The 26,919-nt window shown below is 36.7% G+C and overlaps 2 protein-coding genes across 2 annotated transcripts in view; one reads left to right on the top strand and one right to left on the bottom strand.

Annotated features, from left to right (window-relative positions):
* Nucleotides 1-2,260: 2,260 nt before the first annotated feature.
* LOC105209343 (putative inorganic phosphate cotransporter) lies at nt 2,261-7,961 on the top strand. The gene is made up of 4 exons (XM_011179712.3): nt 2,261-2,653; nt 2,743-2,879; nt 3,448-4,551; nt 4,625-7,961. Exons 1-4 carry the CDS (start codon nt 2,593-2,595, stop codon nt 4,853-4,855), a joined length of 1,533 nt encoding a protein of 510 aa, XP_011178014.1. The 5' UTR covers nt 2,261-2,592; the 3' UTR covers nt 4,856-7,961.
* LOC105209342 (mucin-2) overlaps nt 7,899-26,919 on the bottom strand; it is a 33,804-nt gene continuing 14,783 nt past the window's right edge. Inside the window, exons 2-6 of the mRNA XM_011179711.3 lie at nt 22,192-22,238; nt 9,509-13,176; nt 9,278-9,445; nt 8,942-9,213; nt 7,899-8,868 (exon numbers count right to left, since the gene is read on the bottom strand). Of these exons, the coding sequence (XP_011178013.1) occupies nt 7,953-8,868; nt 8,942-9,213; nt 9,278-9,445; nt 9,509-13,168 (5,016 nt within the window). The 5' untranslated portion in view covers nt 13,169-13,176; nt 22,192-22,238 and the 3' untranslated portion in view covers nt 7,899-7,952. The remainder of the gene's footprint in view (nt 8,869-8,941; nt 9,214-9,277; nt 9,446-9,508; nt 13,177-22,191; nt 22,239-26,919) is intronic.

Genomic DNA, 26,919 nt, shown 5'->3' with positions numbered 1-26,919 from the left:
AAGGGCAAGTCTAGGACATGATATCTTCTCAGTCTTTGGTTTTCTTGAAATTTTTTCTCAATCGCTTATATACTAACATCCTTATTGTAGGAATATATGTGAATTCTGGCAGTAGGTACATATGGACTTATAATATTTGCCTGAGAATAACGGCAGATTTAACAATTTTATTTAAAGGACCATTTTTACAGGGACCATTTACCAATTAAACAATTTAATGAATTTCCTAACAAATTCAAGAATTCATAGAAGACCTTATCTGAGTTTGGATATAGGACAAAATTGAACACAGCGACGCTCACGTGTTATAGAACCCCTTTTTAAAACAAATTAGCCTCTTTTGCGGCAGACAACATCGAATATTCGGTTGAAAGCAAAACTTCGCGAGTAGATAACCTTTAAATTTTGAAAACTTATGAAATGTTAACGATTTTTCTATTAATTCCTCTAAAACATATAATTGAGTGTTAAATTTTAGCTATTTTCAAACTATATTTTGTATAAATTGATAATTTCTATTAGCAGACGGTTGCATACACAAAATAAGCAAGAACTGCTTAACTGTGAACTTGTTTTAATACCACTGAAGTTTAAAGATGTGAGCCGTTCGCTTTGTTCAACGGTCGTTTGTTTACGATGGTTGTCAAACTATGAACAAACTGGTGAATATAAAGAATAATACAGTTATTTTACATATAAGAAGATATTTTTTTAGTTGTCATATAAAATCGTATCAACATTTTGAGAGCTAAAATATTATTGGCCTACAAATAATACGACTGTTTCTCTTACTATAACTACAAAGACAGTTTTGCAGCACATGTATTATTCAACACGAAGACTTTTATTTTATTTGAAAGAATGTAAATGAAGCACTTACCTTCTTGCACACAAATGTCGAACACTAATTGCCGAACTTCTCAATCGGAATTTGTAATTCTGCTTTGCAGCAGAAATCTCACTTTAGGTTAGCAACGAGCAAGACATTTTGAAAATAGCGTATAGCAGACGAAAAAGGAAACAAATAGCACAAAGCACACGAAGTCCACAACGTTTATGGCGACCATTTTGACTGCAGCAATTTGCAAAACTTTTCACTTGCAACTTTTTATATTGGCTTTTTGAACACATCTTACAATATTTCATGATTACTTTATTCACTATAATTATAAATTAAAAGCTTTTTTCACTATATAGGCCTTTCATCGCTTATATGGTACTGAGGCAACAAAATGTGTATGCAAATATCACATACGGACACACTTTGCACTGCTTCTTTGAACTTACAGCAGCACTTAGCCTTCCAATGCTCGTGAGAAAGCACTTATTTGACATTACACATTGAATTGAATTTGAATTTCACTTAATTAGCGCTTTAACTTTAATATAATTTATACAAGAATCGGAAATTAATTTCAATTAAACATAAACCGGCAGAATTAATCACAATCACCGCACACGACAATATCCGAAATCACACTAACTAGTTTCCGCCGAGTGATAGTGCTGCCACAGTGTTCGACGGTACAAAAGGAAGGAATTCGTTCTTTAAGAAATAACTCGTAATAGTGGAACTCATGATAATCAGATCACTCATCATTAAATCGTTTAATTCTAATTAAAATAAGTTTCTCTAGAATGTAAAAAAACTATTGAAAATTTATTGGTAAATGTTAAAGCAAATATGTACAAATATAAAATATGATATACTTTCGGTAAAGTTCGGGAACTTGTGGCAACCCTATACGGAACTAGTCTAGTCTAATCTATTCACCGGAACTTGTATATTTTTTAATAGGGTGTTTATCCGTGCGGCTGTTAGTTGCTTCAAGTGTCTTTCGGTGCTCACTTTTTCGAAAATCAATTTAGTTTAAGGTAAATATTTGGTTCGTGGATTACAAAAAAATAATGACTTAAGCGAATAGAGTGTGAAATAAATAGTCAGCGATGAAAATATGAGCATAATACTGTGAAGAGTTTGGGACTCCAGTGGCTGTTAAATGTCCGTTTAATATTCAGTATTAAACATAGAACTTAAAATTGTTTCGAATACTCTGTATTATCTAATAATGTTTACCAATTTACGGACCATAAACTGATAACGTAGTATATTTCATTCTTATATGAACACAAATACTGCCGCCAAGTATTTACGTGAAATATCGATATTTATCGATAAAACGTTATAAATAAGTAGTAACGCTAGCACTAATCAGCTGTTTTGCGTCTTCCCTTTGTTTATTTGCACCATTCCTTCATTACATTGCAGGCAGAGATTCCAAATTGCTTATTGTTATATTGTTATCGTCTATTCTGTGTTGACGCATTTGGAAACGTATACAAAACTCATCATTTAGAAAACTGATGTAGAGTGTAATAGTTGTGATTGTGTGAAAAAGTGCAAACTCGTCAAATTCTACAAGCACAATAGAATGGAGTATTGAGTTTCGCCAAGACAACAAAGTAACCAAAAAAAAAAAATCCATTGCCATACGCAATCAGTAGCTGCCGAATATAGTTAAATTGATTGGAAGAAATTTGAGGTGGGCGTATGTATCGCGTACATAAATGCAAGTGTAAATCGTAGGTAAAATGGTTTTCTGGTGTGATTGTTTCAATGGTGGCTATCAGCAAATTGATACTGCTCGACAAGGTAAGTTAAATATATAATACATACACACATATGTTTGCTGTTAGATAGAATATAAATTACAAGTTACGCATCAATTCTTTTTTGCTTAGGTCCACGTTTTGGTATACGTCATCTACAATGTTTTCTCGCCTTTTGTGGCCTGGCAGTGGCCTATGCACTGCGTGTAAATCTTTCTGTAGCCATTGTGGCCATGACAGATAATAATTCCACAAATCCAGCTTTTGAGGTAAGTGCCAGCCTAGAAATTTTTGTTTTGTTAATGAAATTAGCAGTTTTTTGCATTTTTAAGTGGGTGTGCTAATTAGCTTCTTTATTGTAAATTTAAAGATAAAGTAGCACCTCTATATTATATTAATATGTTTGCGCTATTGCTCATCAAATGCAACAGCACGAAAAATTATCAGTAATATGCCATTTATATACTGACATATGTATGTATGTAGGTAGTAGGCTCATTTTTACATAGTAACCGAGTTTCTTATGATTATTTCTCATATTAAATATATTTCCATTTGCTTGTGCAGTACATTTATACATACATACATAAAAGAATTTTTAAATTTCAGACTCCATATTGATAAAAACGCAATGTAAACACAGTTGGCTCCACACAATACTTTTTTGCTTGTGTTCATATCCATGTTAAACAAAAAAAGCAAATAAATAATAAATACACTGCACCTACATATCTACAGATTCTATATTATGGAAAATTTGCATTTTTTTAAATTATGTATGCTTATCGTTATGCTGTGAACTAACTAGTCTCTTATCTCTTCTCTCCACTATTGCAGGAGTACAAATGGGACGAAGGCGTTAAATCCTATCTACTGAGCAGCTTTTTCTGGGGTTATGTCGTAACACAAGTGCCCGGCGGCTACATGGCGCATCACTATGGTGCAAAGTATACGTTCTTCTTTGGCGTGCTTATATGCTCCTCACTCGCCATTTTGACACCGTTCTGCGCCAAAGTCGGTGACTGGCCTTTAGTGCTCGCACTGCGCGCCGCACAAGGTCTGTCGCAAGGCATGATTTTTCCATCGACACATACATTTCTATCGAAATGGGCGCCAGCTGAGGAGCGCGCACGTCTCGTCAGTTACTGCTATTCGGGCGCACAATTCGGCACAGTCGTAATGCTATCGGTTAGCGGTTACATAGCATCTTCATGGCTTGGTTGGCCTAGCATATTTTATCTCTCCGGTGTTGTTGGCATTTTATGGTCATTCGTTTGGTTATATTTAAGCGCTAGCACACCTGCGGAACATCCATCGATTAGTGTGGCCGAGTTGCGTTATATTGAATCATCCGGACAAACACGTCGCCCCTCAGATGCTGGTCGTCAAAGCAGTGGCTCACAAACGCAACCACACAAATTACCATGGGCTAAAATATTCACTTCGCCACCATTCTTAACACTGATTTTCGTGCATTTAGCGAACAATTGGGGCTTCTGGACACTGCTCACCGAAATACCGACATACATGAAAAATATACTCGGTGTAGATATACGCAGTAATGGTCCACTTTCTGCGCTCCCGTACCTCGCGATGTGTCTGCTGTCATATGTTTTCATCTTTGTGGGCGATATAATCAATGCGCGCTTCACAACACGTTTATGGGTGTCTCGTAAATTCTTCAACACCATCGGTCAGTGGGTGCCGATGGTGGCACTGATTGGTTTGGGTTATATAAATGCAGGCGGCAGCGTTAAATTGGCTATTACACTGTTGACCATCGCGGTGGGCGCAAATGCGGCCACCTATCTGGGTTTCCAAGTCAATCACATCGATATCGCACCAAATTTCGCCGGCACCCTAATGGGCATTACCAATTGTGTAGCGAATGTGATAAGCATAATAGCGCCGCTCACAGTGGGACTGATTGTGACAGATGAGGTCAGTTGTGGCTGATTTGTGTGTTAAGTTGCATTGTGCATGTTAATGTTCATATGTTTACTTCGTTTTGTAGGAAAATCCCGCACAATGGCGTGTTGTGTTCTATGTGAGCGCATTCTTCTACTTCGTTGGTAATCTGTTCTTCCTCGTCTTTGGTCGTACGAGTCCGCAAAAATGGAACTTCCCACAAGGTCAACCGGTTGTTGCTGCAGGCCGTGGTGATAGCAGTCCACACAACGTCGATGACATACAAGAAATTACAGATGATGAGACGGCGCCTTTGAATCGCAATGCTGCACCGTGAATTCATGGTGTTAATGGCATGACATTGCATTTTATCTCTCATTTTCGTGAAAACTCACAATTTTATGTTTTTGTGATATAAAATATTTTATTTTATTTTTTTTTTTTTACTTTTTTTCAATGTTTCTCAGCATTAATTGAGGTGAATGAATGTCTCGTACAGTAAGAAAAAAGAATTTAAAAAAACTTAGGTGCATACAAATATAAATATATATATATACATAAATATACACACAAATAATATTATTTATATTTTGTAACAACAACTATGTACTTCTGTAAAATTAATTTTAAGCTCGAAATGCAATTATAAGTAACTAAAGTAGTATAAAATGTTGTTAGTTAGTATGGAGGCGTACAAACGCTCGTTTATTGCGTATAACTGCTGCTCATAAACTGTTTGCTCACAAAATATATTTACCATGACATTGCCAGACTTTTACTAAATGTTTAATTTAATTTTATTTTTTTACCTTTTATTGTAATTTTAAATATTTTATGTTCGCAGTAAACGCGTTACATGTTCCCTCATTGCTACATACATCTGTATTTTAAAATAATTCGAAATCAATTTATTATAAACTAAATAAATATTTTGTGCTGTTGTACATACATCTGTAATTTTTTGTGCATAAGTGGGCTTATAAATTATTCTATTCTGTATGTCAATGTAATAAAGTGTCTTTAATAATTAATAAATATGCACAAATAAATAAGAAATTTTTGAATATTATATTTACCGTTAAATATATAATTATACTCAATTTATATAATATATTTGAGCATTTCAGATCTCTAAGGATATCGAAATATAGATTATTTCTCAAAATATTATATATTCTATAGTTAGTTAGAAAGAGAGAGTGAGAAAAAATACCATTAATTAGAATTGAAAATTCTCTATTTCCTTTCCACATACAACAGCCCTTCCCTTCTGTAAGAGGTCATTCCTACAGTACGTCGATGAAATCGAACGCAGACAACCGTTTGACTTCCTTAACCTTTTTTGACTTCCTTCCACTGACATACAATGCAGACGATGAGTTTCTTGCGAAATCAGAGTGACCCTCGTCTTCGTTCTGGATATTGTAGGTTCTATTCCTACATATCCAGACAAGATCCCAACATACAAAACATATTTCTTAACATATTATCTATTTTTCCTCTCCCTAAGGTCCAAAACTGTAGAAACAGCTCGTTTCCGGAGTCTCCCGACTATTAAACTTGGGCTTCCCTCTTCAATCAGTGTTTTGGAAATCGCCACAACAAAAACGACATCAGTAAACTCCGTTTAACCCAACCTCGGCATCGACATGTCAAATATATACCCTCTATGCTACGCAAATATTTCTGCTTAATACTAACCTCAGTCTCTCAAATTCTCTTCATGTGCATTTTCCTATCAACAGAACAACAAAGATCAGGTGACAAGTTCGTTATACAGCAAGTTTCGTTACTAGTCCTAAGTGGGCATATTGCGACCGATTCGTAGTGTAAGATCTTGAATTTCTCTAGAAAACTGATGAGTCCTCGGTTTGTTTTTGTCATCCTCCATTTTACTTTGTTTTTGATTGAGATTTTCTTTTCTTTCACATCAGGGCGCCTGGCCAGACTGAAATTGGGTGATTGTCTAAAAAATAGTCAGACACTATAGACAGACCAATATACATACATACACAATTAAGTTCTTTTAAAGGATCCCCCATACCATCGTCGTGAAGTTCTAGTAAGACAGTGGGAACCTGAAAACATAACCTCAGCCAGATATGGTCATGGGATTCACTTGGAAAGGTATAAAGTAAATGTCAGCTTCTCTAGAGTCGGACGGGTTGAGCTCTTTCTCAGCTGAGCTAATGAACTAAAAATCAGCCTATGTGACATTAATCATATCTTCGATAACGATACTTGTAAACGAACACTTCATAAAACCAAAGACCACACAAGCTTGATTTTTTTAATTTATCTACATGGGCCATCGGAATATAGAGCTCACATCTTCAAATTCATGAATACGTCCTTAGAGTATTGAAAATCAGCGAGTTATGGAGAAAATCCGTTGGTCCCCACTTTTGTGAGAGAGCAAATAAGGGGGAAACACCAAAGAGAGGGAGAATCTAAAGTATTAACTGACAGGAAGATACTCAAAATAATGCCAAAAGATCATCCAACCATGTTTTTATCCAACATATCCGTTTTTACAGTCTACTAAATCGGAACGGATCTGAATTTTCGTTCGGCCAAGGACTATCAACTCGAGGTATTTCCAAAAATTACTTGGGAAATGTTTTCTGCTGTCAAACTCAGTTCATATCTTTTAAATGATTTGAGGACTGACAAATTTTAATTTTATTCAATGTTAAGTTTATTGGTCTTTTAGTTAAATATATTACAGACTTAAGGCTACTTAATTCGCAATCAAATAAGACTTACTAAGAATATTAAAATACAATACAATATAATCGTTCCTGTGGCTACAAAAGTTTATTAGAAATACGTTTAATAATTCGTTTCGTTTAATTATATTAATTACGAGTAAATAATGTATTTGATTACTTTTGCATATAAAATACACTTTCTTTAATAATAAAACTTATATTAATATAATGGAAGGATAAATGTAACGAAAACTCACTGGACGCGTCGCAGGTTTTGGAACTTTTATTCCCCTTTATAAATTAAACTAGATTTTCGTAAAATTATATTAAGTCTATAAATAATTACATACAATAAAGTCATAGAGACAGCGCGCACTAGAAAAGTGGAAAATTCCAGAAGAAACTACAAACTATCATACAAACATAGCTCAATTCGTGAGTGATAAGCTATTATATAGACAATATTAATGTAGAAATATTAAGCAGGTTATTGTTATGTTCCAAGTACAGATTGTGTAGTTATGGAAAATTTGGAATTTTCTGTTTTGTTTCTTTCTTCATATTATCACAATCTACTCCCTTGCATACGAATTCACATAAGCGATAATGCGCATGAATACATACTAACATAAGCCAACACGAAACTGAGAGCGTAAATTCAACTCTCTAAGTTCGTTGCGCGACATTTCTACCATACTTCACTTGCGCTAAGCGCTTTCCGACTCAATTCAATTTATGATTCGACGGCAAATCCTCGGAGCGTATACAGCGACCACGGTAGCAAATCTCCGTTTCGGATGACATCTTCATCGATGTGGACGTTGCATAAACGACTTTGTCCATCAAGTTCTTTTTAGCTTGATCATCGGCTGGTGCCTTCACAGCCGTCACCGATAGCGTTGGCTCTGTAGCCTCCTCCGTGGCGGCGTTCATCGCCTGTGTGGTCGTATCGGCTTTGGTGCGTTTAATATTCATGTATTCTTGTCTACGCTTGCCGACTGCAGCCAACGCCGCGGTTACCGCGTGATCTTCCGACTCATCGATGGCGAACAGGTCATGCAGTTGTCTCTTGACTTCGGAAAATATGCTCGGTTGCGATTCCAGATCATCTACTGCTTCATCCATGCGTCGTGTAGCGCTCTCTGCAGTGGCGCTTTCGTCTTCATTTCCTGTTGGCGCAATTGTACTCCTATCCAAATCATCATCCATAGCGATTGTTGTTGCGTACGAGGTGACTTCTAATGGTTCCGCCGTTGTCGGTTCATTGGTGTTCATTGTACTTAGTGGACCGGCTGTTGTTGTAAATGTCGTAGAAACCGGTGTTAGTGGTGTGGTCGTCTTAAGTGCCTTTACTATTTCGTCTGTAGACTTGTCCTTGCCATAGAGTGAATTGTAGAGTTGCGAGCCAAGACCTTGTGACTCGGCCGTCTCGAAACTTTCACTGTTTTGTGTTGAGGGCAATCTGAGTTTCTTGAATTTGTTGCGTCTGTTGATGCGGTTGAATATCGTCGTTTTCTGCGACTCGAAGAATGTGCCATCTGTGGTACGCTGAGTGCTCTCCTCCACTGATTCGAGTGGTTTCTCTTCAGGTGCCTTGCCCATGACTTCTTCCAGAAGTTCAGCGAAGGATTTCTCAGGCCTGAAAGAAGGTTTATCGCAAAGTTTAGTGAAAATGTGATTTAACTAAAATTTAAATTTTAAAATAAATTTACTTCAAATTTGGTGCCTTAAGTGATGGTTTTGTATCACCAAGGCTCGCCGACACGTTCACTTCAAAGTTATCCGCCTTTTTGTCATCTTCAGGTCCTATGGTTACAATTTCGGGCTCTTCTTCGAACTTATGTTCATTCTCTTTATGCTGTTCTTTGGGGTTCGTAGGTTTGAAGTGGTGGTTGCTGCCGAATTTAAGTGCTGGAGACCATTGTGATTCCTGACCATCAAGCTGGAAGTTTGGTCTTTGGCGGCGTCTTTGTGGTGGTGAGGCCTTTTTGGGAGTATTTTAAGAAGTGAAATTTCTGAGCTTCAAAATAATTAGATAACAAACTCACCTCATTCTCATACAAATCATGATTGAAGCGGTTTATCTTGCGGAAATTGTTCTTGGGCTCTTCGACTTCAGCTTCCTCCTCTGGAGTCGCTGTGGTTGATGAAATTTGTGGACGACGCGTACGTGCGCGTACCCTAATCACTTTACGTGGTGGTATGCGTGGACGTAGCTATGGAAGAATGCGTTAAAAATTTATATTTTTTTTTAACCGAAAATCTCATTTGTGACTTACCGAAGATTTCGTTTCAGTCTCCGGTGTGGTTGTGGTTGGCGGTTCGGTAGTTGTGGTACGCAAACGTGGATAGTTTCGGCGTATAAATGGCGAACGTCTGGTGGTCACTTCCGGTTCTTCAGTAGTGGTTGTTGGTGCTGGGGTAGTAGTTGTGGTGCTTGTAGTACTCGGCAATGTGGTAAATACTGGATTGATCTCATTGCGTATTATCGGTTCGGTAGGACTTAAATCCTCTTGATTGGGGAAATAACCTGGTCCGAAATTGTCCTTAGTATACTGACTATATTGTTGAGCGATTTGCATTGGTTCCAACATACCGGCAGGGAATGTCTGTTCATTCGTTTCTACAGTATTGCTCGGCGTGACCGTGTACACTTGTTGAGTCTCCGATGTTGGCACTTCGGAACCAAAGTTTGTAGCATAAGAACTGGGTATTGCAGTCGGGCTGGATGGTGTGCGTGATGACAGTGGCTTTATGACTGGATAGTTTTGCTTCAACACATCACGTTGATAATCCAAATCTTCATCTTTGCCAGATTCTCCATACTTCTTACGCTGTTTTGTACGCAAGCTTTGACGTTCCTCTTGTGTAGGTTGATAGCGTATGCGGTTGGGATTACGTATAAGTGGATTACGTGCTGCAGACGATGGACGACGTGTTGTCGGTGTAATCTCTCCTTCATTATCAGGTGATGCAGTTGTGCTGACTGTTGCTCTTGAACCAAATGGACGACGCACGCGTTGTGCGGGGCGGCGTGTAGAGGTTTCCGCTTCAGAGTAAGATACAGAAGAAGTTACTTTGGAAACTAGAGGCTTACGCACACGATTAATTGGACGTCTTGTTGGACGCGTAGGCTGTTCAGATTCTGGCTCGGGTTGATTTGGCGTAGTGGTAGCGAGTTCACCCGCAGTACTTTGTTTGTCCTTCTCTTGCAAATTATTTACAAGTCCTGGTAGATTTGGTGTGAGTGGTGGTAATTCTGATGGTACATGATAAGGATTGGGTTCATATTCAACGGTGCTATCGGGTATCTCGTTTTGGTTGTATAAAGGACGTTGATTTGATGCTTGTTGGCGGTGTGGTTTCAATTCAGTCTGTATGTCTTTTTCACGCTGTAGCTCCAAGACATCCGGCCGTTGTTGAGAGACTATATTATATGTATCCTCTGGTCCCGAAATTGCTGATTGCGATGGTGAGTAGAATGTAATACGTTGTTTGGTAGTCGATGTAGTCTTATGAGTGGTGGACGGTACATTTCGTTCATAGTCTAAGTCAACAGGTGTATATTGTACTTGTTCGAAAGGTGGATTTGTTGGGTTTACTATTTGTGGCCGATTGCGGAAAGCATCCTGTTGACGGAAATACTGTTTCATGCGATACTCCTCCTCCGCTGTTGTGCTCGTGGGTGGACGTGTGGTGAAACGTGGTAACTGCTCCTCAACTGGTTCTTTTGGTATGGTACCAAAAGAGTAGAGAGGACCGTTTGCGTTCTGATAATCAACCTGTCCATTGGGATTGTATGTGAAGAATGTATGCGTTGGTGCAGCAGTTGTTGAAGTTGTGCTGGTAGTCGTGGTAGTAGTGCTGGTCGACGTGGAAGTGCTAGGCGCTGGACGGTTAGGCTGTACTTTGTAGATGTCATCGTTGATGATCTGGTTGGGTGCTGGTTGAAATTGAGCATAGGGGTTGTTGATAGTTTGTGTGAAAGCAGGTTGTTCAATGGGTTGTTGCTGTTGTTGTTGCACATGTTGTGGACATTTCTTCTTCGGACGATCCAGTTTGGTGACCTTTGGTGAGTTGACCTCGTGAATGGCATCTTGGTTGTAGAAGTAGTTGAACTTGTTACCGCGTGTAGGCGCCAAAGTGGCACGTTGAGTCGTGACTTCAAATTGATCTCGTTCCTTTTGTACTGGCTCGTTCAATGCTGGATAGTAGTCTTTCGTTGTCGTTGGCTGTTTGACACGTTGCGGGCGCACACGCTGTGTGGGTCGTGCTGGCTGATACTGATTAATATCGTTTTGACTGTAAACAACACTCGGCTTAGCCGGCTGGCTGACAATTTCTTCTGTGACGCTGTTACTCTTGGCGAGATTAATGACGATTGAGCCAACATGTGGCTCTGGTAGCAAGATCTTATTGAAACCACTTGGTGTACGGTAACTGAGCGGTGCTACAAAGAACGGTATTTCACGCAGTTCACGTGTCTGTGTGAGTTGAGACAAATAAGGCAGCTCAAACTTCACATAACCTTCCGGTGTCGACATACCAGCTGGACCGACGAATATCTCAGGTATCTTCTTTGTAGGTGCATCTACAACAGCGATAGTATTGGAACGACGTAGCGCGGATACAACATCGGATTGTGTGGGGCGCGCTGAGTTACGTACCAAGAACATGGCGAGTGGTGGTTGATGCGCTTTTGGTTTCGGACGTGGTGTCGTCAATTGTTGTTGCTGTGGGTTAACGAAACTCTGGAAAATAGTTGAAGGTTTGAGTGTAGTGGTCTTGGGACGGCTAGTGCTCGTGCTGGTTGTTGATGGGAAATAGTTCTGTTGATCAAGCGGACCGAGCGAGTCTTGTGTGTAAAACTGATTGATTTGGAAGGGATTAACCGTTGGCAAAGAGGGGTTCACATTGTATTTGTTTACTTCGAAAGCTTGTGATTCAGGTTTTTGTTGATTATAGAGCGTGTCATATGGCACATACAATAACTGTACATCTTGTGGATTGCCAGCGTTGTTGTTGGGCGCCAAGGCGGGTGCGGTCGGTGCGGTTTGCTGGAAAGGACTATTTTGTAAACTGTCTGCTTGTTGGTACGAAGGTAATTGCGCATTGAAGCCGGATTGTGGTTTATTCAAATCGAAGAATTGATCCACTTGCGGTTCGGCGGGGAACACCTGTGGTGTGACACTCTGCAAGGATTGCTGCGTTGGATTCGGTTTGGACTCACGATAAATATTCTTAGCTGGGAAGCTGTCTTCGATGTAGTTTTGTTGTGGTAACGGTTTTTGCAAAGACTGCTGTATGGGTTTCTGCGGTACTGGATGGAATTCAGGTGGGAACACAGGTTGCTGATTGTATAGTGGTGAACTGAAGAGCGTTGCCTGTGCGCCACCACCACCAAAGGTATGCTGTATCTGATAGCCAGTCTGTAGTGAGCTTGGTCCAGTAGCGACGGCATCACGATTGCCGCCATCAGGACGGAAAGGCATTTCGAATTTGAAGAAAGACTGCGAAGTTGGTTCGCCACCTTGGAGAGCGGATGCCTTTAGCGGTGGCGCGCCGAAAGGCGAACCGACTTGTGGTCGTGCCTGTGGCTGACTTACGAAACGTTGGAATTGATAGGGGAAATCGAAAGGCTGCTGTTGCGATGGCGGTGGATTATGTGGTTTCGGTAAATCACCAAAACGGCCGTTGGGTGGAAAAGCCTGCGAGTAGGTGAGCACACGTGCATTCGATGAGCGATCCTTGGCTGCCGTCGAGCTGTCCACCGGTTGCGCAAGTGGCACCCAGTCGAAAGAGTCCGAAACGCCGGGTGAAGTCGGTTCCAATTGACGTGACCATTTTTCAGCTGCTTGCACATGCGCGAACAAGCAGACATAGATGCAAGCGATAAGCGCGCCGCTGGCGGTGTTAAATGTTTGTTGTTGTCGAGTCATTGTTGGGCCTGCAAGCGATACAGATCGAAAGAATGCAATTAGAATTAATTGTGGATAATTTGCTGTATATAACTACAAATTATTTTGACACGCTCTGCACGTACTCACGCCGCGCGCATGCAAAGAATTTTATAATTTTCTAATAAGCCTGTGTGTTTGCTGTTGATTTTGTGTTTTAATTGAAAGCAATAAAAATAACTGAATTACTCCACACGCGTCTGAATAACCTAAATTAAATCGAGGAAGTTAAAATTAATCGCTATTGCATACATATTGTTAGTCAAACGCATAATCTCTCTTTTGATTTCCTAGCGATTTCAAAGCTAACGCCCACCAATTCGTCAAGGACCAGTTGCTGCGAAAATGAAACTGAAATGCTCTTGCCTGATATATTTACAATTATTGTTGTTGTTGTCTACCATAATCACTCATTGGCAAGTCGGTGATTTCCAAAATTATATGCGTTCGCGCACAAAATCGATCGTTATTAAGAGCAGCTTGCGGGTCTGTGCTATAATTTGATATTTTCATGCATAGCGGTAACTTGTGGCAATATCACTCGCCTCTCTATATAAATATATATCTATGAGCTCACATATGCATGTCTATCATTTAATTTGTATGCTCGCACTTGTGCGCAATCGCAATGAAATTAATGGTTTTCAATTTTGTTTTTGCACTTCAAAATTATTGACAAAATCGAATTTCCTCATTGTTACGCTTTAATTTTAATACCAGACATTTATTTAATTTCTTCTACAATACTCCACTTTATGCTCATTTCAACGGTTTGCCTTCTATTTTTGTTGTATCGGTTGATTTAGTATTGACATTTAATGACCCAAAGTGCTTTGATTTTGAAAATTTCCAGCCAATTTTTAATATCCGCATTCCGCGATACATTTAAAATAAAAAGAAAGGTTGTTGTTGTAAGTACTGGCAGTCAAAGTGCCACTTAAATTATAATTGTTTCGCTTACGGCATAATTTGCGGTAAAAACCCGTTTGTGGCTTTCGGAAGTTCAGGTTCATTGCTGCAAAGGGAATGCCAACAATTACGACCTGGTTTGTTGCGGATTTTATGTAACACTTTTCTCATACTTTTCTTGAGAAGTTATGTAATAAACCCTATTTCTTTTTGGCAATGACTTTTTTAATTGATTGATCGACTGATTAACTGACTAAATCACTAATTAATAAGTCGACTGATTGACTGCTAGATAGATAGAAAAAAAAATGGAATTATTAATGTTTTGATCGACTTATTAAATGATTGAATGAATGATTAATAGATTGCTTGATTATTTAACGAATCGACTGATTGAACGAATAATTGATTGATATATTCGTTGAATTATTAAGCGACTAATTGATTAATTGACATTTAGAAAAAATATTCGTTGATATATAGATTAAAATGACTAACTGATCAATTGTTTGGTTAATAGGTGGAACAACTAATTAATTATTTGATTGGTTAATGGACTGATTGATTATTTGATTATTGATTGCCAAATTTTTAAATAGTTAGAAAGATTATTTGAAAGATTGATTAAATAATTAAAGGATTGAATAATTTCTTGATCGACTAGTAGATATATACTTGTATATTGAATGATTAATGATTAAGATTGATAGATATACAAAGTAATGGCAATATTGATTTAATAAATAATGAATTGATAATTGCTTGATAGACAAGTTGATGTATACTACCACAACTTCTATATGAATGATTAATTCATTTATTGATTTATTCAATGTTTGATTAATTGATCAATCAATCGAATAATTGATTTAACGCAAGACTAACTAAACGATTAATTGCTTGACAGAAGTCCTGATCAATTAATTCAGTTACTGATAAAAATTATTGTTTGATTAATTGGTTGATTAGTTGACTTGCTGATTATTGATTTGTCGATTAAAAAATATATTTATTCATAGCTAGCTCGATATATACAGTATGTCAAGAAACTCTTTACACACTGAAAAAAAGCATATTTTTTAACTTTGCATGCAAAAATAACGCCTTTAGTTATTTTTTTTTCAATATTTTTTAATGAAGAACTATTATTTAGCAAATTTTAAATTAGTAGGTTCAAAAAGAAAAACAATACAACGAGAGGGAAAATTTTAAAGCAACAAAATATGAGTTTGCACATTTTTAACATTGTCAAGAAACTCTTTACACAAAGTAAACTAATTTTAATATTTAGTATGACCCCCCTTAGCTGCAACTACGAGCCTAGTGCGATTTTTCATGGAACTGGCCAGCTTTTGTAAGTCATATTCCAACGGAATTTTATGCCACTCTTCCAGTACTGCTGCTTTTAAGGCGGCGCGGTTTTTGGGCTGCCTTTTTGCCACTTTTTTCTTCAGATAAACCCACAAATTTTCAATAGGGTTCATGTCGGGGCTCTGAGGAGGTGTATCTATGACCTTTTGGCAATTATAAAGGAGCCATGTGCGCACAGTGAGGTCCTTATGTTTGGGGTCATTGTCCTGATAAAATTTAAATTTTGGCTTATTATCGACAATAAAGCCAAATTTTTCCGCACTTTGCCTCAAGTTTGTTTTGAGAATGGAGAGATATTGCTCAGCATTCATTGCCTCCACTCCCTTGCTGCTAATGCATCCCCAAACCAACACCGACAATTTGCCGAATTTTACTGTCGGAGTGATGTTACGCTGATCTAAAGCTGTTAACGGCTTGCGCCATACTCTAGTTGGTCCATCATTGTAGTACAGCATTATTTTGGTTTCGTCACAGAATATGACGTCATCCCAATAGTTGTCCGGCTTGATGTTCATGTTGACAGCAAAAGTTATGCGCTTTTCAACATTTACTTTCGAAAGCAGCGGCTTCTTACGCGCAACCCTTGAAGAGTATTTGTTTCGCAGAATTAGTAGGCGGACGGTTTCATGTGAAACGACCGTGCCACACTCTTCTTCCAACTCCTTGGCAAGGGTTCTGGTCGAAATTTGGGGGTTTTGACGGTCCTTACGCATGATAGGCGGTCTGCCCGGTCTCGTCGATCCTCTTCTTTCGACCACTTCCACACTTTGTTTCCAGAATGTTTTCATTTTCGGCTCGATTTAAAATATTATAAATTGTTTTTCGCGATACACGAAACATCTCCACTAGCTCAGCTACATTTTCCAATTTGGTGATTATAATAAATCAATTGGGTAACGTCAAAAGTCATTCTAGCTCCAGGCATGTTAAATAATTTTAAAATTAGCTTTTTGACACGTGTGCAGAAAGATTTCGCAATTAAATGAAAAGGAATGCAAACATAGCACATAGTGAAGCATAGATAACAGTAAAGTACCGTTTTTTCTTCAAATAGAACAAAAAAGAGTCGAAAACTAAAGTGTGTAAAGAGTTTCTTGACAGTGTAAAAAATGTGTAAACTCATAATTAGTTGTTTAAACATTTTCCCTCTCTTGTATTGTTTTTATTTTTGTGCGTACTAGTTTAAAATTTGTTTAATAATAGTTCTGCATTAAAAAAATATTGAAAAAAATAACTAAACGCGTTATTTTTGCATGCAAAGTTAAACAATATGTTTTTTTTCAGTGTGATATGTAGATATTTAGCTTGTGATTTATAAATTCGTTGATTACATGCTTGATAGTTAATTTAATTGACTTTTTAGTTAATTGCCATATTTAAGATTGTAGGGATTACTCGACTAATCGCTTGATTAGTTGACTATTTAGTTGAGTGAGCAATTAGTTGAATGACTGACGGATAAAAAACACGGCATGCTCCTCAAATTTATTATTTTCCGGTGTCCTATTTCCGACTGCGTCAAAACTTTTTACTATTATTGCTACTGATTATTACAATAGCAATAATTATTGCTTAATATATTATGTAATTTTTTTTTTAATATTCGACTCCATGACCTCGCCAATGAAAAAGTTCATTAAACTAACAATTCTGATTATTTTCTCCGCTCCAAGGAAAGTGAATAAACTTTATTTTAATTAAACGCACACTACAACTTATTTTTATGAACCACAATTTGTAAACTGCAACTCTGCCGATTTGCATAGATTTGCAATAATTTTCCAATTTAATTTAAATTTAATTAAAATGAACTGAAAAACGCCGACAATGGCGAACAATAGGCGAAATAATTGAAAACGGAAAAGTGCAAAAAACTACTTAAGTGTTGATGGATTTATGTGCAACCAAGGCTAATAACGCCAATGCTATCAATACGCTGTGATGTTGTTGTTGCTGTTTATGATGTTGCTTAGATTGTTAGCGTGTCTAATATGCACATGATGATAACCGAATGGCCATTGCAATGCCAGTTGAGCTTGTATATATGTATAGATGTTGGAAGATAGATTTGTATATGTACATATATATTTGAGCTTATATATTTCTTCAAAAGCAAGTGCTTCGACTGCTCTTTGTTACTTATGGATGCGCTGACGAGAAAGGCAGTGTACAGACACACAAACAAACTCACACATGAGAGCCTATCGGCGTATCTTAAGCACCGTGATGTCTGTGGTCATTGAATTGTAACGAGACAGCAACTTGTAGCAAGTCGACAGAAAAAGCAAAAAATACTTAAAAAACAACAACAACTGCAACATTAAATTGCTTTAAAGCGCAGCAACAACAATATATATACATTGTATACATACATATGTTGCGCTCGGTTAACTGCTCGCTTGGCTACTTGACTGGTCGGCTTGGCTGGCTGCCAAGCCCGGTCCGGCTAGTTGATCACTTTCATTTTCACTTTTCCACTGAATTACTCGTGTGCAATTACATTTCTTGCCTGTCGTGCATGTGAGCGCATGTAGTACAAGAACAACAATAACACGAGCAGAGCACTATCAGTAATACTATGAAGTGATTTGTAAGCAGTAAGCGGATACGCTTAAGGGGAATGGGAGACCTAAGATAAGTATATACAAGTATAATGCTCATTTGTGTAGCGTGCATTGTAGATATGGGTTAAATGAAAGCAAAAGTTGTTGAATTTCTTGAGGCAGATAATATCATTACAAATATTATTGTTTTGATTGTTGTTGTTGTTTGTGGCAACAAAATGCATTGTTCGCGCGGGGTAAAGTGGAAGATTAGAAATTAGAGTAGCAGCGGTTTTCTAATATTTCAATTATTTCACTAATTTGTGAAGTTTTTGGAAATTGAGTATTAGGGTGGGGTAGTTATTAAAAAATAATTTTTAAAAAATTTTATGTAAAAAAAAAAATAAAAAAATGTTTGTTAAAATTTATAGCTGAACTTTCATAACTCGAATTTTTTAGCTCAAAGTTCTCCATAACTCGACAATAGAAGTCTAATTTCATACAAATAATCTTCCGTAACTCGGAAGTCTCTCTAACTCGAAGTTTTCTTGTGAATTATGGTGATTCGAGTTAAGGAAGTTTGACTGTATTTAATTTATATTCCATAAAATAATTTTGGGTCTCGGTTCTTGTCTCGAAGTATTACTCATTGTAAGACCAATAAAACTGGCTATGGGAGAATTTCAGGTGAATACATTCATATAAATGGCTGACATTTGGTGAAAAAATATCAATATCTTATTTCAAAAAAGATATATTTTACTTTTTCCATAGCCTTTCGGCACGAAAATTATGTTCGCTGAATTTCTCAATAAAAAAAAATATAATTATGAAATGTTTCTTCGGATATTATTATGAAGATATACCGCGATACTTAAATATAAGATTTACTTTTTGCTTTCTGCATCATATTTTTTTTATTAAAAATTATAAAAATTGATTTCAATTATTTTTTAATTTTTTTCCACAAAAAATGATCTACCCTAATGCACTTGCACTCTCACTCTAAAGATATTCATATGCGCCAGCATAAGATATTATCTGCATTTAGCCATTTCATATCAACTTACTGACCAATAAATGCCATTAAAGCAGCAATTATTATGATTACAACGTTTCTTTATTTTTATCTCAAGTGGAAAAGAAAGTGCGCTGAAAGAGCTGCGCAGCCCTTTTTGAACGTTAATCTCTTTCATAAATTTGCTTTTTTTTCTTTTATATTGCGCATAAATATTATACACATGTCGTCTGTGCTGCTTTGATATGCGCTTGAGTTTAATTTCAATTATTTTTATTAAAGCACTCAAGCAAAGAGAAAAAAACATAAACACATAGCGAGGAGAGGAGTGGAGTGCAGTTGTGAGCGCTCGTTATGTATTTAGTTGCAATTATGAGTCTATGAAAAGCATACAAATAAGTAAAACGAGCACTCGATAATATTTTAGAAATGCCAATAACAACAACAATATACAGTTTCGGGCTTTCAATGGCCAGTTTACAAAGCAAAATTAACAACAATAACAAATAGCTGAAAGCAAAACAAAGTTGGTAAAATATTTTCTGTTTAATAGAGCATATTTGTGGTGTAGTAAATATGAAAGACAACAACAATAAATAGTTGAAAAATTTCAAGAAATTCTCAATTTTCATTTTTGGCCACTTGCTACTTGCCACACACATGTATGTATAATAACAGCCATACAACATATTGTAACTGTGCAATCAACTGGGTGTGGCATACTTTACCCACAACAACAACAACAAAAATATATACCTTTTGTGTGGCAATAATGCGCGTTTTTACACAAAAATATTTTACAATTACATGCTTTGGCGTCATTACTTTGCTATTGTTGTTGTTTGTTGCTTATTATTTCCCTATTAACCCTGAGCAAATTGTTTTGGCAATATTGAAGGGGAAACTTTTTGGCAATGTCTTTAATATTTCACCTCATTTGTTATTGTTGTTGGTAGTAGAAAGTTGGGAAAAACTTGAAGAAATTTTTGATGGAGAAATGCTTTGTGAATACATTGGGTTATTATTTTTCTATGCCAAATACTTTTTCTGAATTTTCATAGAACTCTATTATGTTGAAATACGAAATTTGTGAAATGCAAAAGAAAAATGAGAAAAAACAATCAAATATTAACATTCACAATTTCTTTTGATTGACAGCATCCGCCTTAGATTTCAAGTAAAATAAAGAGTTCGTACAGATTATGTTCTCTCAACTTCTTTTAGATAATATTACTTGTTGAAAATCGCTTTAAATCGATATCAATTTTTTAAACCTTATTTATATAAATTTTTTCACAAAATAAATAAAAAATATATATTCAATATGCCTATGACGCCAAGCACTTCTTAAGCTCAAATTAACGCGTTTGTATTTCAGTTGTTGACATTTCATCAAAGTCTTGATTACTTGCTATTATAGTTTATTTTTCTTCATCCATTTGCATTTCATGCTTCATTTACTCTATTTGTTTCTCGTATTATGTGGCGTACGTTAAGCTTATTATGCAAGAAATGTGTGTAAACAGCAATTGTTATTGTAATGTAATCCTCTTAGCCTTGTACATAAACCTTTGCGAACAAGGTAACCACTTGGTTTGCTACAATAAAACGAAATAGGTATGGCTTACCAATATTTGTGGTTTTTTATTTTGATTTTTCACACCTCAAAATCCGCTTTGTATATTGCATAATTTTCGTAACCTTTTCAAGTAACCCGATTACTTTACGAAAGCGTACTTTAATCAGCTTAAAAAAATTGAAAGATTTGACAGGAAACTATTTAAGGCATGATGATGGAGATTTTTGATTTACCAAGACAATTATAATATCCTTGAAATAGTCAGGCAATTAATGAGAAAAGAGAAATAATAAATGTTTTGAAAATTTAGTAAAAGTTCTATCTCAATTCTGATTAGAAATAAATTCAGTTTGAGGAACCCTCTCTCACAGAACCTGACGTGGTAGGACATAATGTTTTTTGTTTTGTCAAATAAATGCTGAGCTAAGACGTTCCCCAACTCACTCGATGATTTATTGACGAAGTCTAATATCACTTGTTTTAGGGTGATGTTCAAAACCGAGGATTTCTCAGATAATTAGGCTACTTTAGCTGAAAAAATATGCATATGTGGGTGCTAATACAACTACTACGTATTTTCCTCACACAGGATGACTCACTATCGAGCGACTTCTTCAATCTATTGCTGGAAAAAATAATACCAGCTGCAGAGCTAAATAGAGACGGTACAATCTTCTATAAGAGTGTATAGTTACTGGTGTATGCCGATGATATTGACATCATCGGCTTTTTTCAGACTGGATTAGGAAGCGAAGCGTATGGTACTGGTGGTGAATGAGGACAAGACGAAATATCTCCTGTCATCAAACAAACAGTCAGCGCACTCGTGTCTGGCTCCCAAGTCACTGTTGAAAGTCATAACTTTGAAGTCGTAGATAGTTTCGTCTACTTGGTATTCAGCGTTAACAACACCGACAATGTCAGTCTCGAAATCCAACGCAGAATCACTCTTGCCAACAGGTGCTACTTTGGACTGAGTAGGCAATTGAAAAGTAAAGTCCTCTCTCGACGAACCAAAATCAAACTCTACAAGTCGCTCATTATTCCCGTCCTGCTTTATGGTGCAGAAGCGTGGACGATGTCAACATCCGATGAGACGACTCTTGGGGTTTTCGAAAGGAAGGTTTTGCGGAAGATTTATGGTCCTCAAGACATTGGCAATGGCGAATACCGCAGAAAATGGAATGATGAGCTATATATGTTATTCGACGTCATAGACATAGTCCAGCTAATAAAAAGACAGCGGCTACGCTGGCTAGGTCATGTTGTTCGAATGGATGAAAACACTCCAGCTCTGAAAGTATTCGATGCAGTACCCGCTGGGGGAAGCCGCGGAAGAGGACGACCTCCACTCCGTTGGAAGGACCAAGTGAAAAGTGATCTAGTTTCATGTGATGGCGCAAAAAAAGCAAAAATGAGGAACGTGTGGCGAGCTCTAGAATCGGCTATAATCGCGTAAGTACCTACGCCAAAGATTTATATATATATATTTCCCTCTCATTTAAAAAGTCTATATTGTTCCGAATTTCATGCTTATTTCTCGATTTTTCTACTTACACACATTTGATCAAAAACAGTGACTTACCATAAACTCAAGTACGTGCCAAGCGTTCGAAACCAAATTTACGAAATCTGCAAGAAACCAAAAAAGAAAAACAAAAATGAAAAAATGTAACAAAATGACAAATAAATAAACAAACCAAATTAAGTTAATTTCAATTTTGTTAAGACAACATATTTAAGTGCTGCTTGCGGCAATTGCCATGTGACATGCGCACACGCACGCAAGCCGGGACCATGGACGAATGTACATATGTTGCAAGGGAAACATAAGCAAAAGCAACCAGAAAAAAACGTTATTTTAGGCAATTTTAGGTATGAGTGTGTAGCATGAGTCTCTTTACTTAGTAGAGCAACACGCGTGCGAAATTGCAATTAATTTTGGAGTAAATTGAGCGTGTGGCAGGCAGATGGGAACACCAAAACAACCTTTAATATATAATAAAGTGAGTAAAATTTGTATTATAACACTAAAATAATGTGATATATACACATATCAACTCTTTAGATATGTTTAAAGAAATGTAACAAACATCCGAAAAATGTTGCTGCAACATTCCAGTTATAATATTTTGGCTAAAGCTATGGAAATAAGCATGATTATATGTTGATATGTGCTAATTAGCGTGCGAAAGCGCAGAAATACATATTTATATTAAATGTAAATATGTTAGTCACCGCAACAACAAATATGCACGTGAGCATTTGTGCTGCTTCTTGCAACATTCCTATGCACTGACCGCCAACGCACAACTTTGACTAACCGAGTGTGCTGCTAACACCTATGCAACGGCCAAATCAAATGGTGAGTTACGCTTCGTTTAGCAGCAGAGCAGACATTAGCACATACTAATACCTTATATTAGATGCTATTGCGGTCTTTTGCTGGTTAACACCAAGCATAAAGATGTGTGTTGCAACACCGCAAATATCACTTTGTACGGATGCTTAATACATTGCTATTGTTGTTGTTGTTTTTGTTGTTTTTTTATAAGTTGCACTTTGCAGAAATTCTTAATTTATTGCACTTGTTGTATGCATGATTTATTAGAGCAGAAAGAAGTGGTTTACTGACTGAGTAACTGACTAGCTGGCTGCGTGAGGCATGCACTACATGGCACTCATAGGCCGTGCAACCAATTAATCACTCGTAGGCAAATAGTTGATAGTTAAAAATATCAAAATTTCTATACGGTTGTGGTCGTCTTCAAGTAGTTGGTTTTGCTATTCGTTCGCTGAAGTATTGGTTTTCATCTTTGGCGCGCAAGGTGTTAAAAGTTTGGCTTTTGAGTCGCCATGAATTAGCAGTGTGAATTGCAATTTTATGCAATTAAAGCATATTTGTGAAAATAAGCTGGCAAAATCAATGTCAACTTGGTTTTATGAAACTCAGCTTCGCGTATTTAGATTAAATTAGATGAAGGTTGCGTGGTATTTATAGATTGGCGTGAGAAATGTTTGATCAGTTGAAACTTTGTTAGTTGGTATTTTTTTGGACCGAGCAAATCGTTCAAGTAATTGGTATAAATAGTATAAACTGATATAATGAACTAGTTATAGTATGGAAACCTCTTAAATGAGTTATCTATAACGTATTTATTGAAAGAGAAATTCAATAAGATAACTTGCCGCCAACCTTTCATATCAATTTTTTTATTAAGAGCAGAGCTCAAGTTTAGCGAGTACAGAAGTGGTGTATCGAACACGACCACTAATATATCAGTTCCTCTAATTTCTTAATGCTCTCAAGCTCGGAATTAATACCTTTCTAACAGCAATATGCTTTCAAATCTTTTTTAGATAATGAGGAAGACCCTTATTGGTTCGTGATTCATTATGACCTGAATTAAGGCAATAATTTGCTTAAAAAGTTCCTTTCTTGCAATTATTGAAAAAAAATAATCTGATTTGTAGAGCTGATAAGATTTCAGTTCTCTCAAGGGCTGCCTAAAGCAATGGATGCTAGGGGAACATCTTAGGTATCGGGGAACATGTGCAACGCGGGTCGTACCAAAAAACTACTATAGGGTAGTGTTGACACTAGACAGACCAAAAAACTTCTTACTTTAAGCAAAGGAGAACTAAGCTATATCACAGGGGTTATCACGGGGCACCTACCTCTAAGAGGCCACCTGCAGAGACTTGGTATAGTAGAATCGGCCGAATCCAGGGCGTGCGCGGAAGATGACGAGACACTAGAGCATTATCACTGCGAATGCCCAGCTTTCTGTCGGTTAAGAGGAGATACCTTCCATGACTCCCATTACTGTATTCTGAGAGAAATTGGACAGCTGGGATGGAAAAAACTCAGAAGCTTCAATAAATCGACCAAGTTGTTCATGCGATGCTTATCAGGGTACCTTCAGGGAACACAATGGGACTAATAATGATCTAAGTGCGGCCACTTGCGATCAGGCTCTCTTCGTAGCCCTTTTCAAGCAACCAACCAATATTTTTCCTCAGCCCTAAAACGCCAAAAAACGCAGTACGATCAAAGTTCCTTGACATTTCACTTTGTGTTTCAGTTTACATTCAGATATTTCGCGACAGACCTTCAACCCTTCAATATTTCACAATAGATAACTACGATGATTTCAAGCAAACTCTTTGCTAATATTTAAATATATATTACCATCGCAAAAATATATATTTCAGTCACTTTGACGCATGAAAAAATGCGCAATGCGTTTTGAAAGCGTTAACAAATTCATGTGATTACCAGCGACGCCTGTAATTTGCACACGAAAATATTTTTTTAAATACCCGCTCCTATGTGTATCACTTTTTAGTGCAAATGTGTGGGCCAACACATAAATATGCAGTAAATAAACTGAACGAAAACATTCAAAGGCGGAGGAATTGCAGTAATCTCGGTAAGTACATTACAATGCCCAAACAAATAATAGGTGATTACTATGTATTTAAGGCAGTGTTTGTTGCAATTGCTCGAAATATTTCGGTAATTGATTTGCAGAGATTCAGAGTTGGTGTTTACACATATGGCTTTGGCAACAAGTGATTGCTTGTAGTTTAGGTTTGGAGGTGTATGTTAATATGCTTGAGAAATGTTGTGCCAATGGCCTTTGAATGTTTAGCAACATTTGTATATTGCTTGTGAGATAAATGAACGCATTTGTGTTATTTATAGTGCAATTGATTTGTAAAAGATAAAATAATTATAATAATAATAATATGAAGAAAAATATTGCAATTTTTATGAAAAATAATTTGACTAAATTCCGATCTAATTAAATGTAATTTTTCAGTTTTTTTTCTAAGCAACATTTACCTAGATAGATGGTATATATATATATACTTATGAGACATATACACCAATTCAAAAATAAATAGTCTTTACGTGTACTATTGATTTCGTCGCATGTTTTATTTATTTATTTTCCCCTCAATACAAAACCCGAAGGCTTGTGACTGCTTTAATTTGTCAATGACACTGTAATTTGTAGGCCTGAGGTAATACATATAAATTACAACGTATACTCTTACATTATTTACACACAAAAAAATGTGTGGTTTGTTGAACATACTGCCTGCTTATTTGTGCTCTTAATTACCTTGTGGTTACAAAATTGAGCTCGCGCCTATGCAGCCATAAATAAGCGCTGCATGGAACTGCCAATGGTGATAATTATTTAATGCAGTTGCTCTCGATTTTTCGTTTTTTTTCAATTTACTTGAAATTACTAATTTAATGATTTTCAGAAAGACATATGTTTATACATTTGTATGTAATTAGCTGCGATTCGCTTCGGGAGGCGGTTGCGTATGAGTAACCAAAATTTGATTTGTTATATTTTGGATGAGAAAATTGATTTTTGAGACTTTTGGGATTGTGAAAGCGATAATATTTGGGCTCAAAGTATATTTTCTGATTTCGTAGAAGTAGTATATTTACAAGTTGTGATGCTGAAATGAACATTTTAAGTAATTTTTCGAGAATCTGTGGCATCATATTGAGAGCTTAAGTCCATAAGGCTCTGGAAATGTTTTTATTATTTGTTGTGAAGACCAATGGAACACCTAAACCATCTATTAAGGGTATATGCAATAAAATGTTTAGCCTAAATTATCATTAAATATATTTTTTATGATATTTAATAGATTCATTTCGACTTCCACTTAATGGAAATTCACCAATTTTATACCCAAATATTTCCAAAGCAATTTCCTATGTACCTTGAGTATCTTATAATAACGAATTATTAGTCCTTTCACTCCTCTCTGTGTCAGCTGCTTGCAATTTTTCATATAATTTCCTTTCATTGTCAAATTTATTTATGACCAGCAATTATTTCAAACCATTTCCTTTACAACCTTTTACTTACAAAGCAGTTGAATGACCAAGGCGTAGGTTTGCGGCACTTAACAAGAGATAAATGGTACGAAAATATACAATCTCAAGCGAATTTATGTCTTATACAAGTATGCCACACTGTCATATACAAATAGATGGCTTTGAACTATTGCATAAAAGCAGCAGGTTAGCTAGTCAACCATATTTGCAAACAAGTAAATCATAAAATCCTTAGACGTAGTATAAAAATAGTCTAAGAGCTACACAAAATTGCGCTTGAACACGCTGCACAGCAAGGCGCGCCGTATCACTCATTATGTTTAAGAGATTTCATGCTGATTTTTGTTTGAGTTTGCCAGAAACTGGTGTAACTTTCCAGTTTTGCCTAGCGAAAAATATTTAGCGCATACTTTTTGATTTTTTGGATTGATGCTGGAGTTC

This window comes from Zeugodacus cucurbitae, chromosome 6, assembly GCF_028554725.1.
Source record: "Zeugodacus cucurbitae isolate PBARC_wt_2022May chromosome 6, idZeuCucr1.2, whole genome shotgun sequence".
In the NCBI taxonomy this organism is placed as follows: Eukaryota; Metazoa; Arthropoda; class Insecta; order Diptera; family Tephritidae; genus Zeugodacus; species Zeugodacus cucurbitae.
Note: the sequence above shows the minus strand (reverse complement) of the source record. Positions and strands in the feature narration are given on the sequence as shown.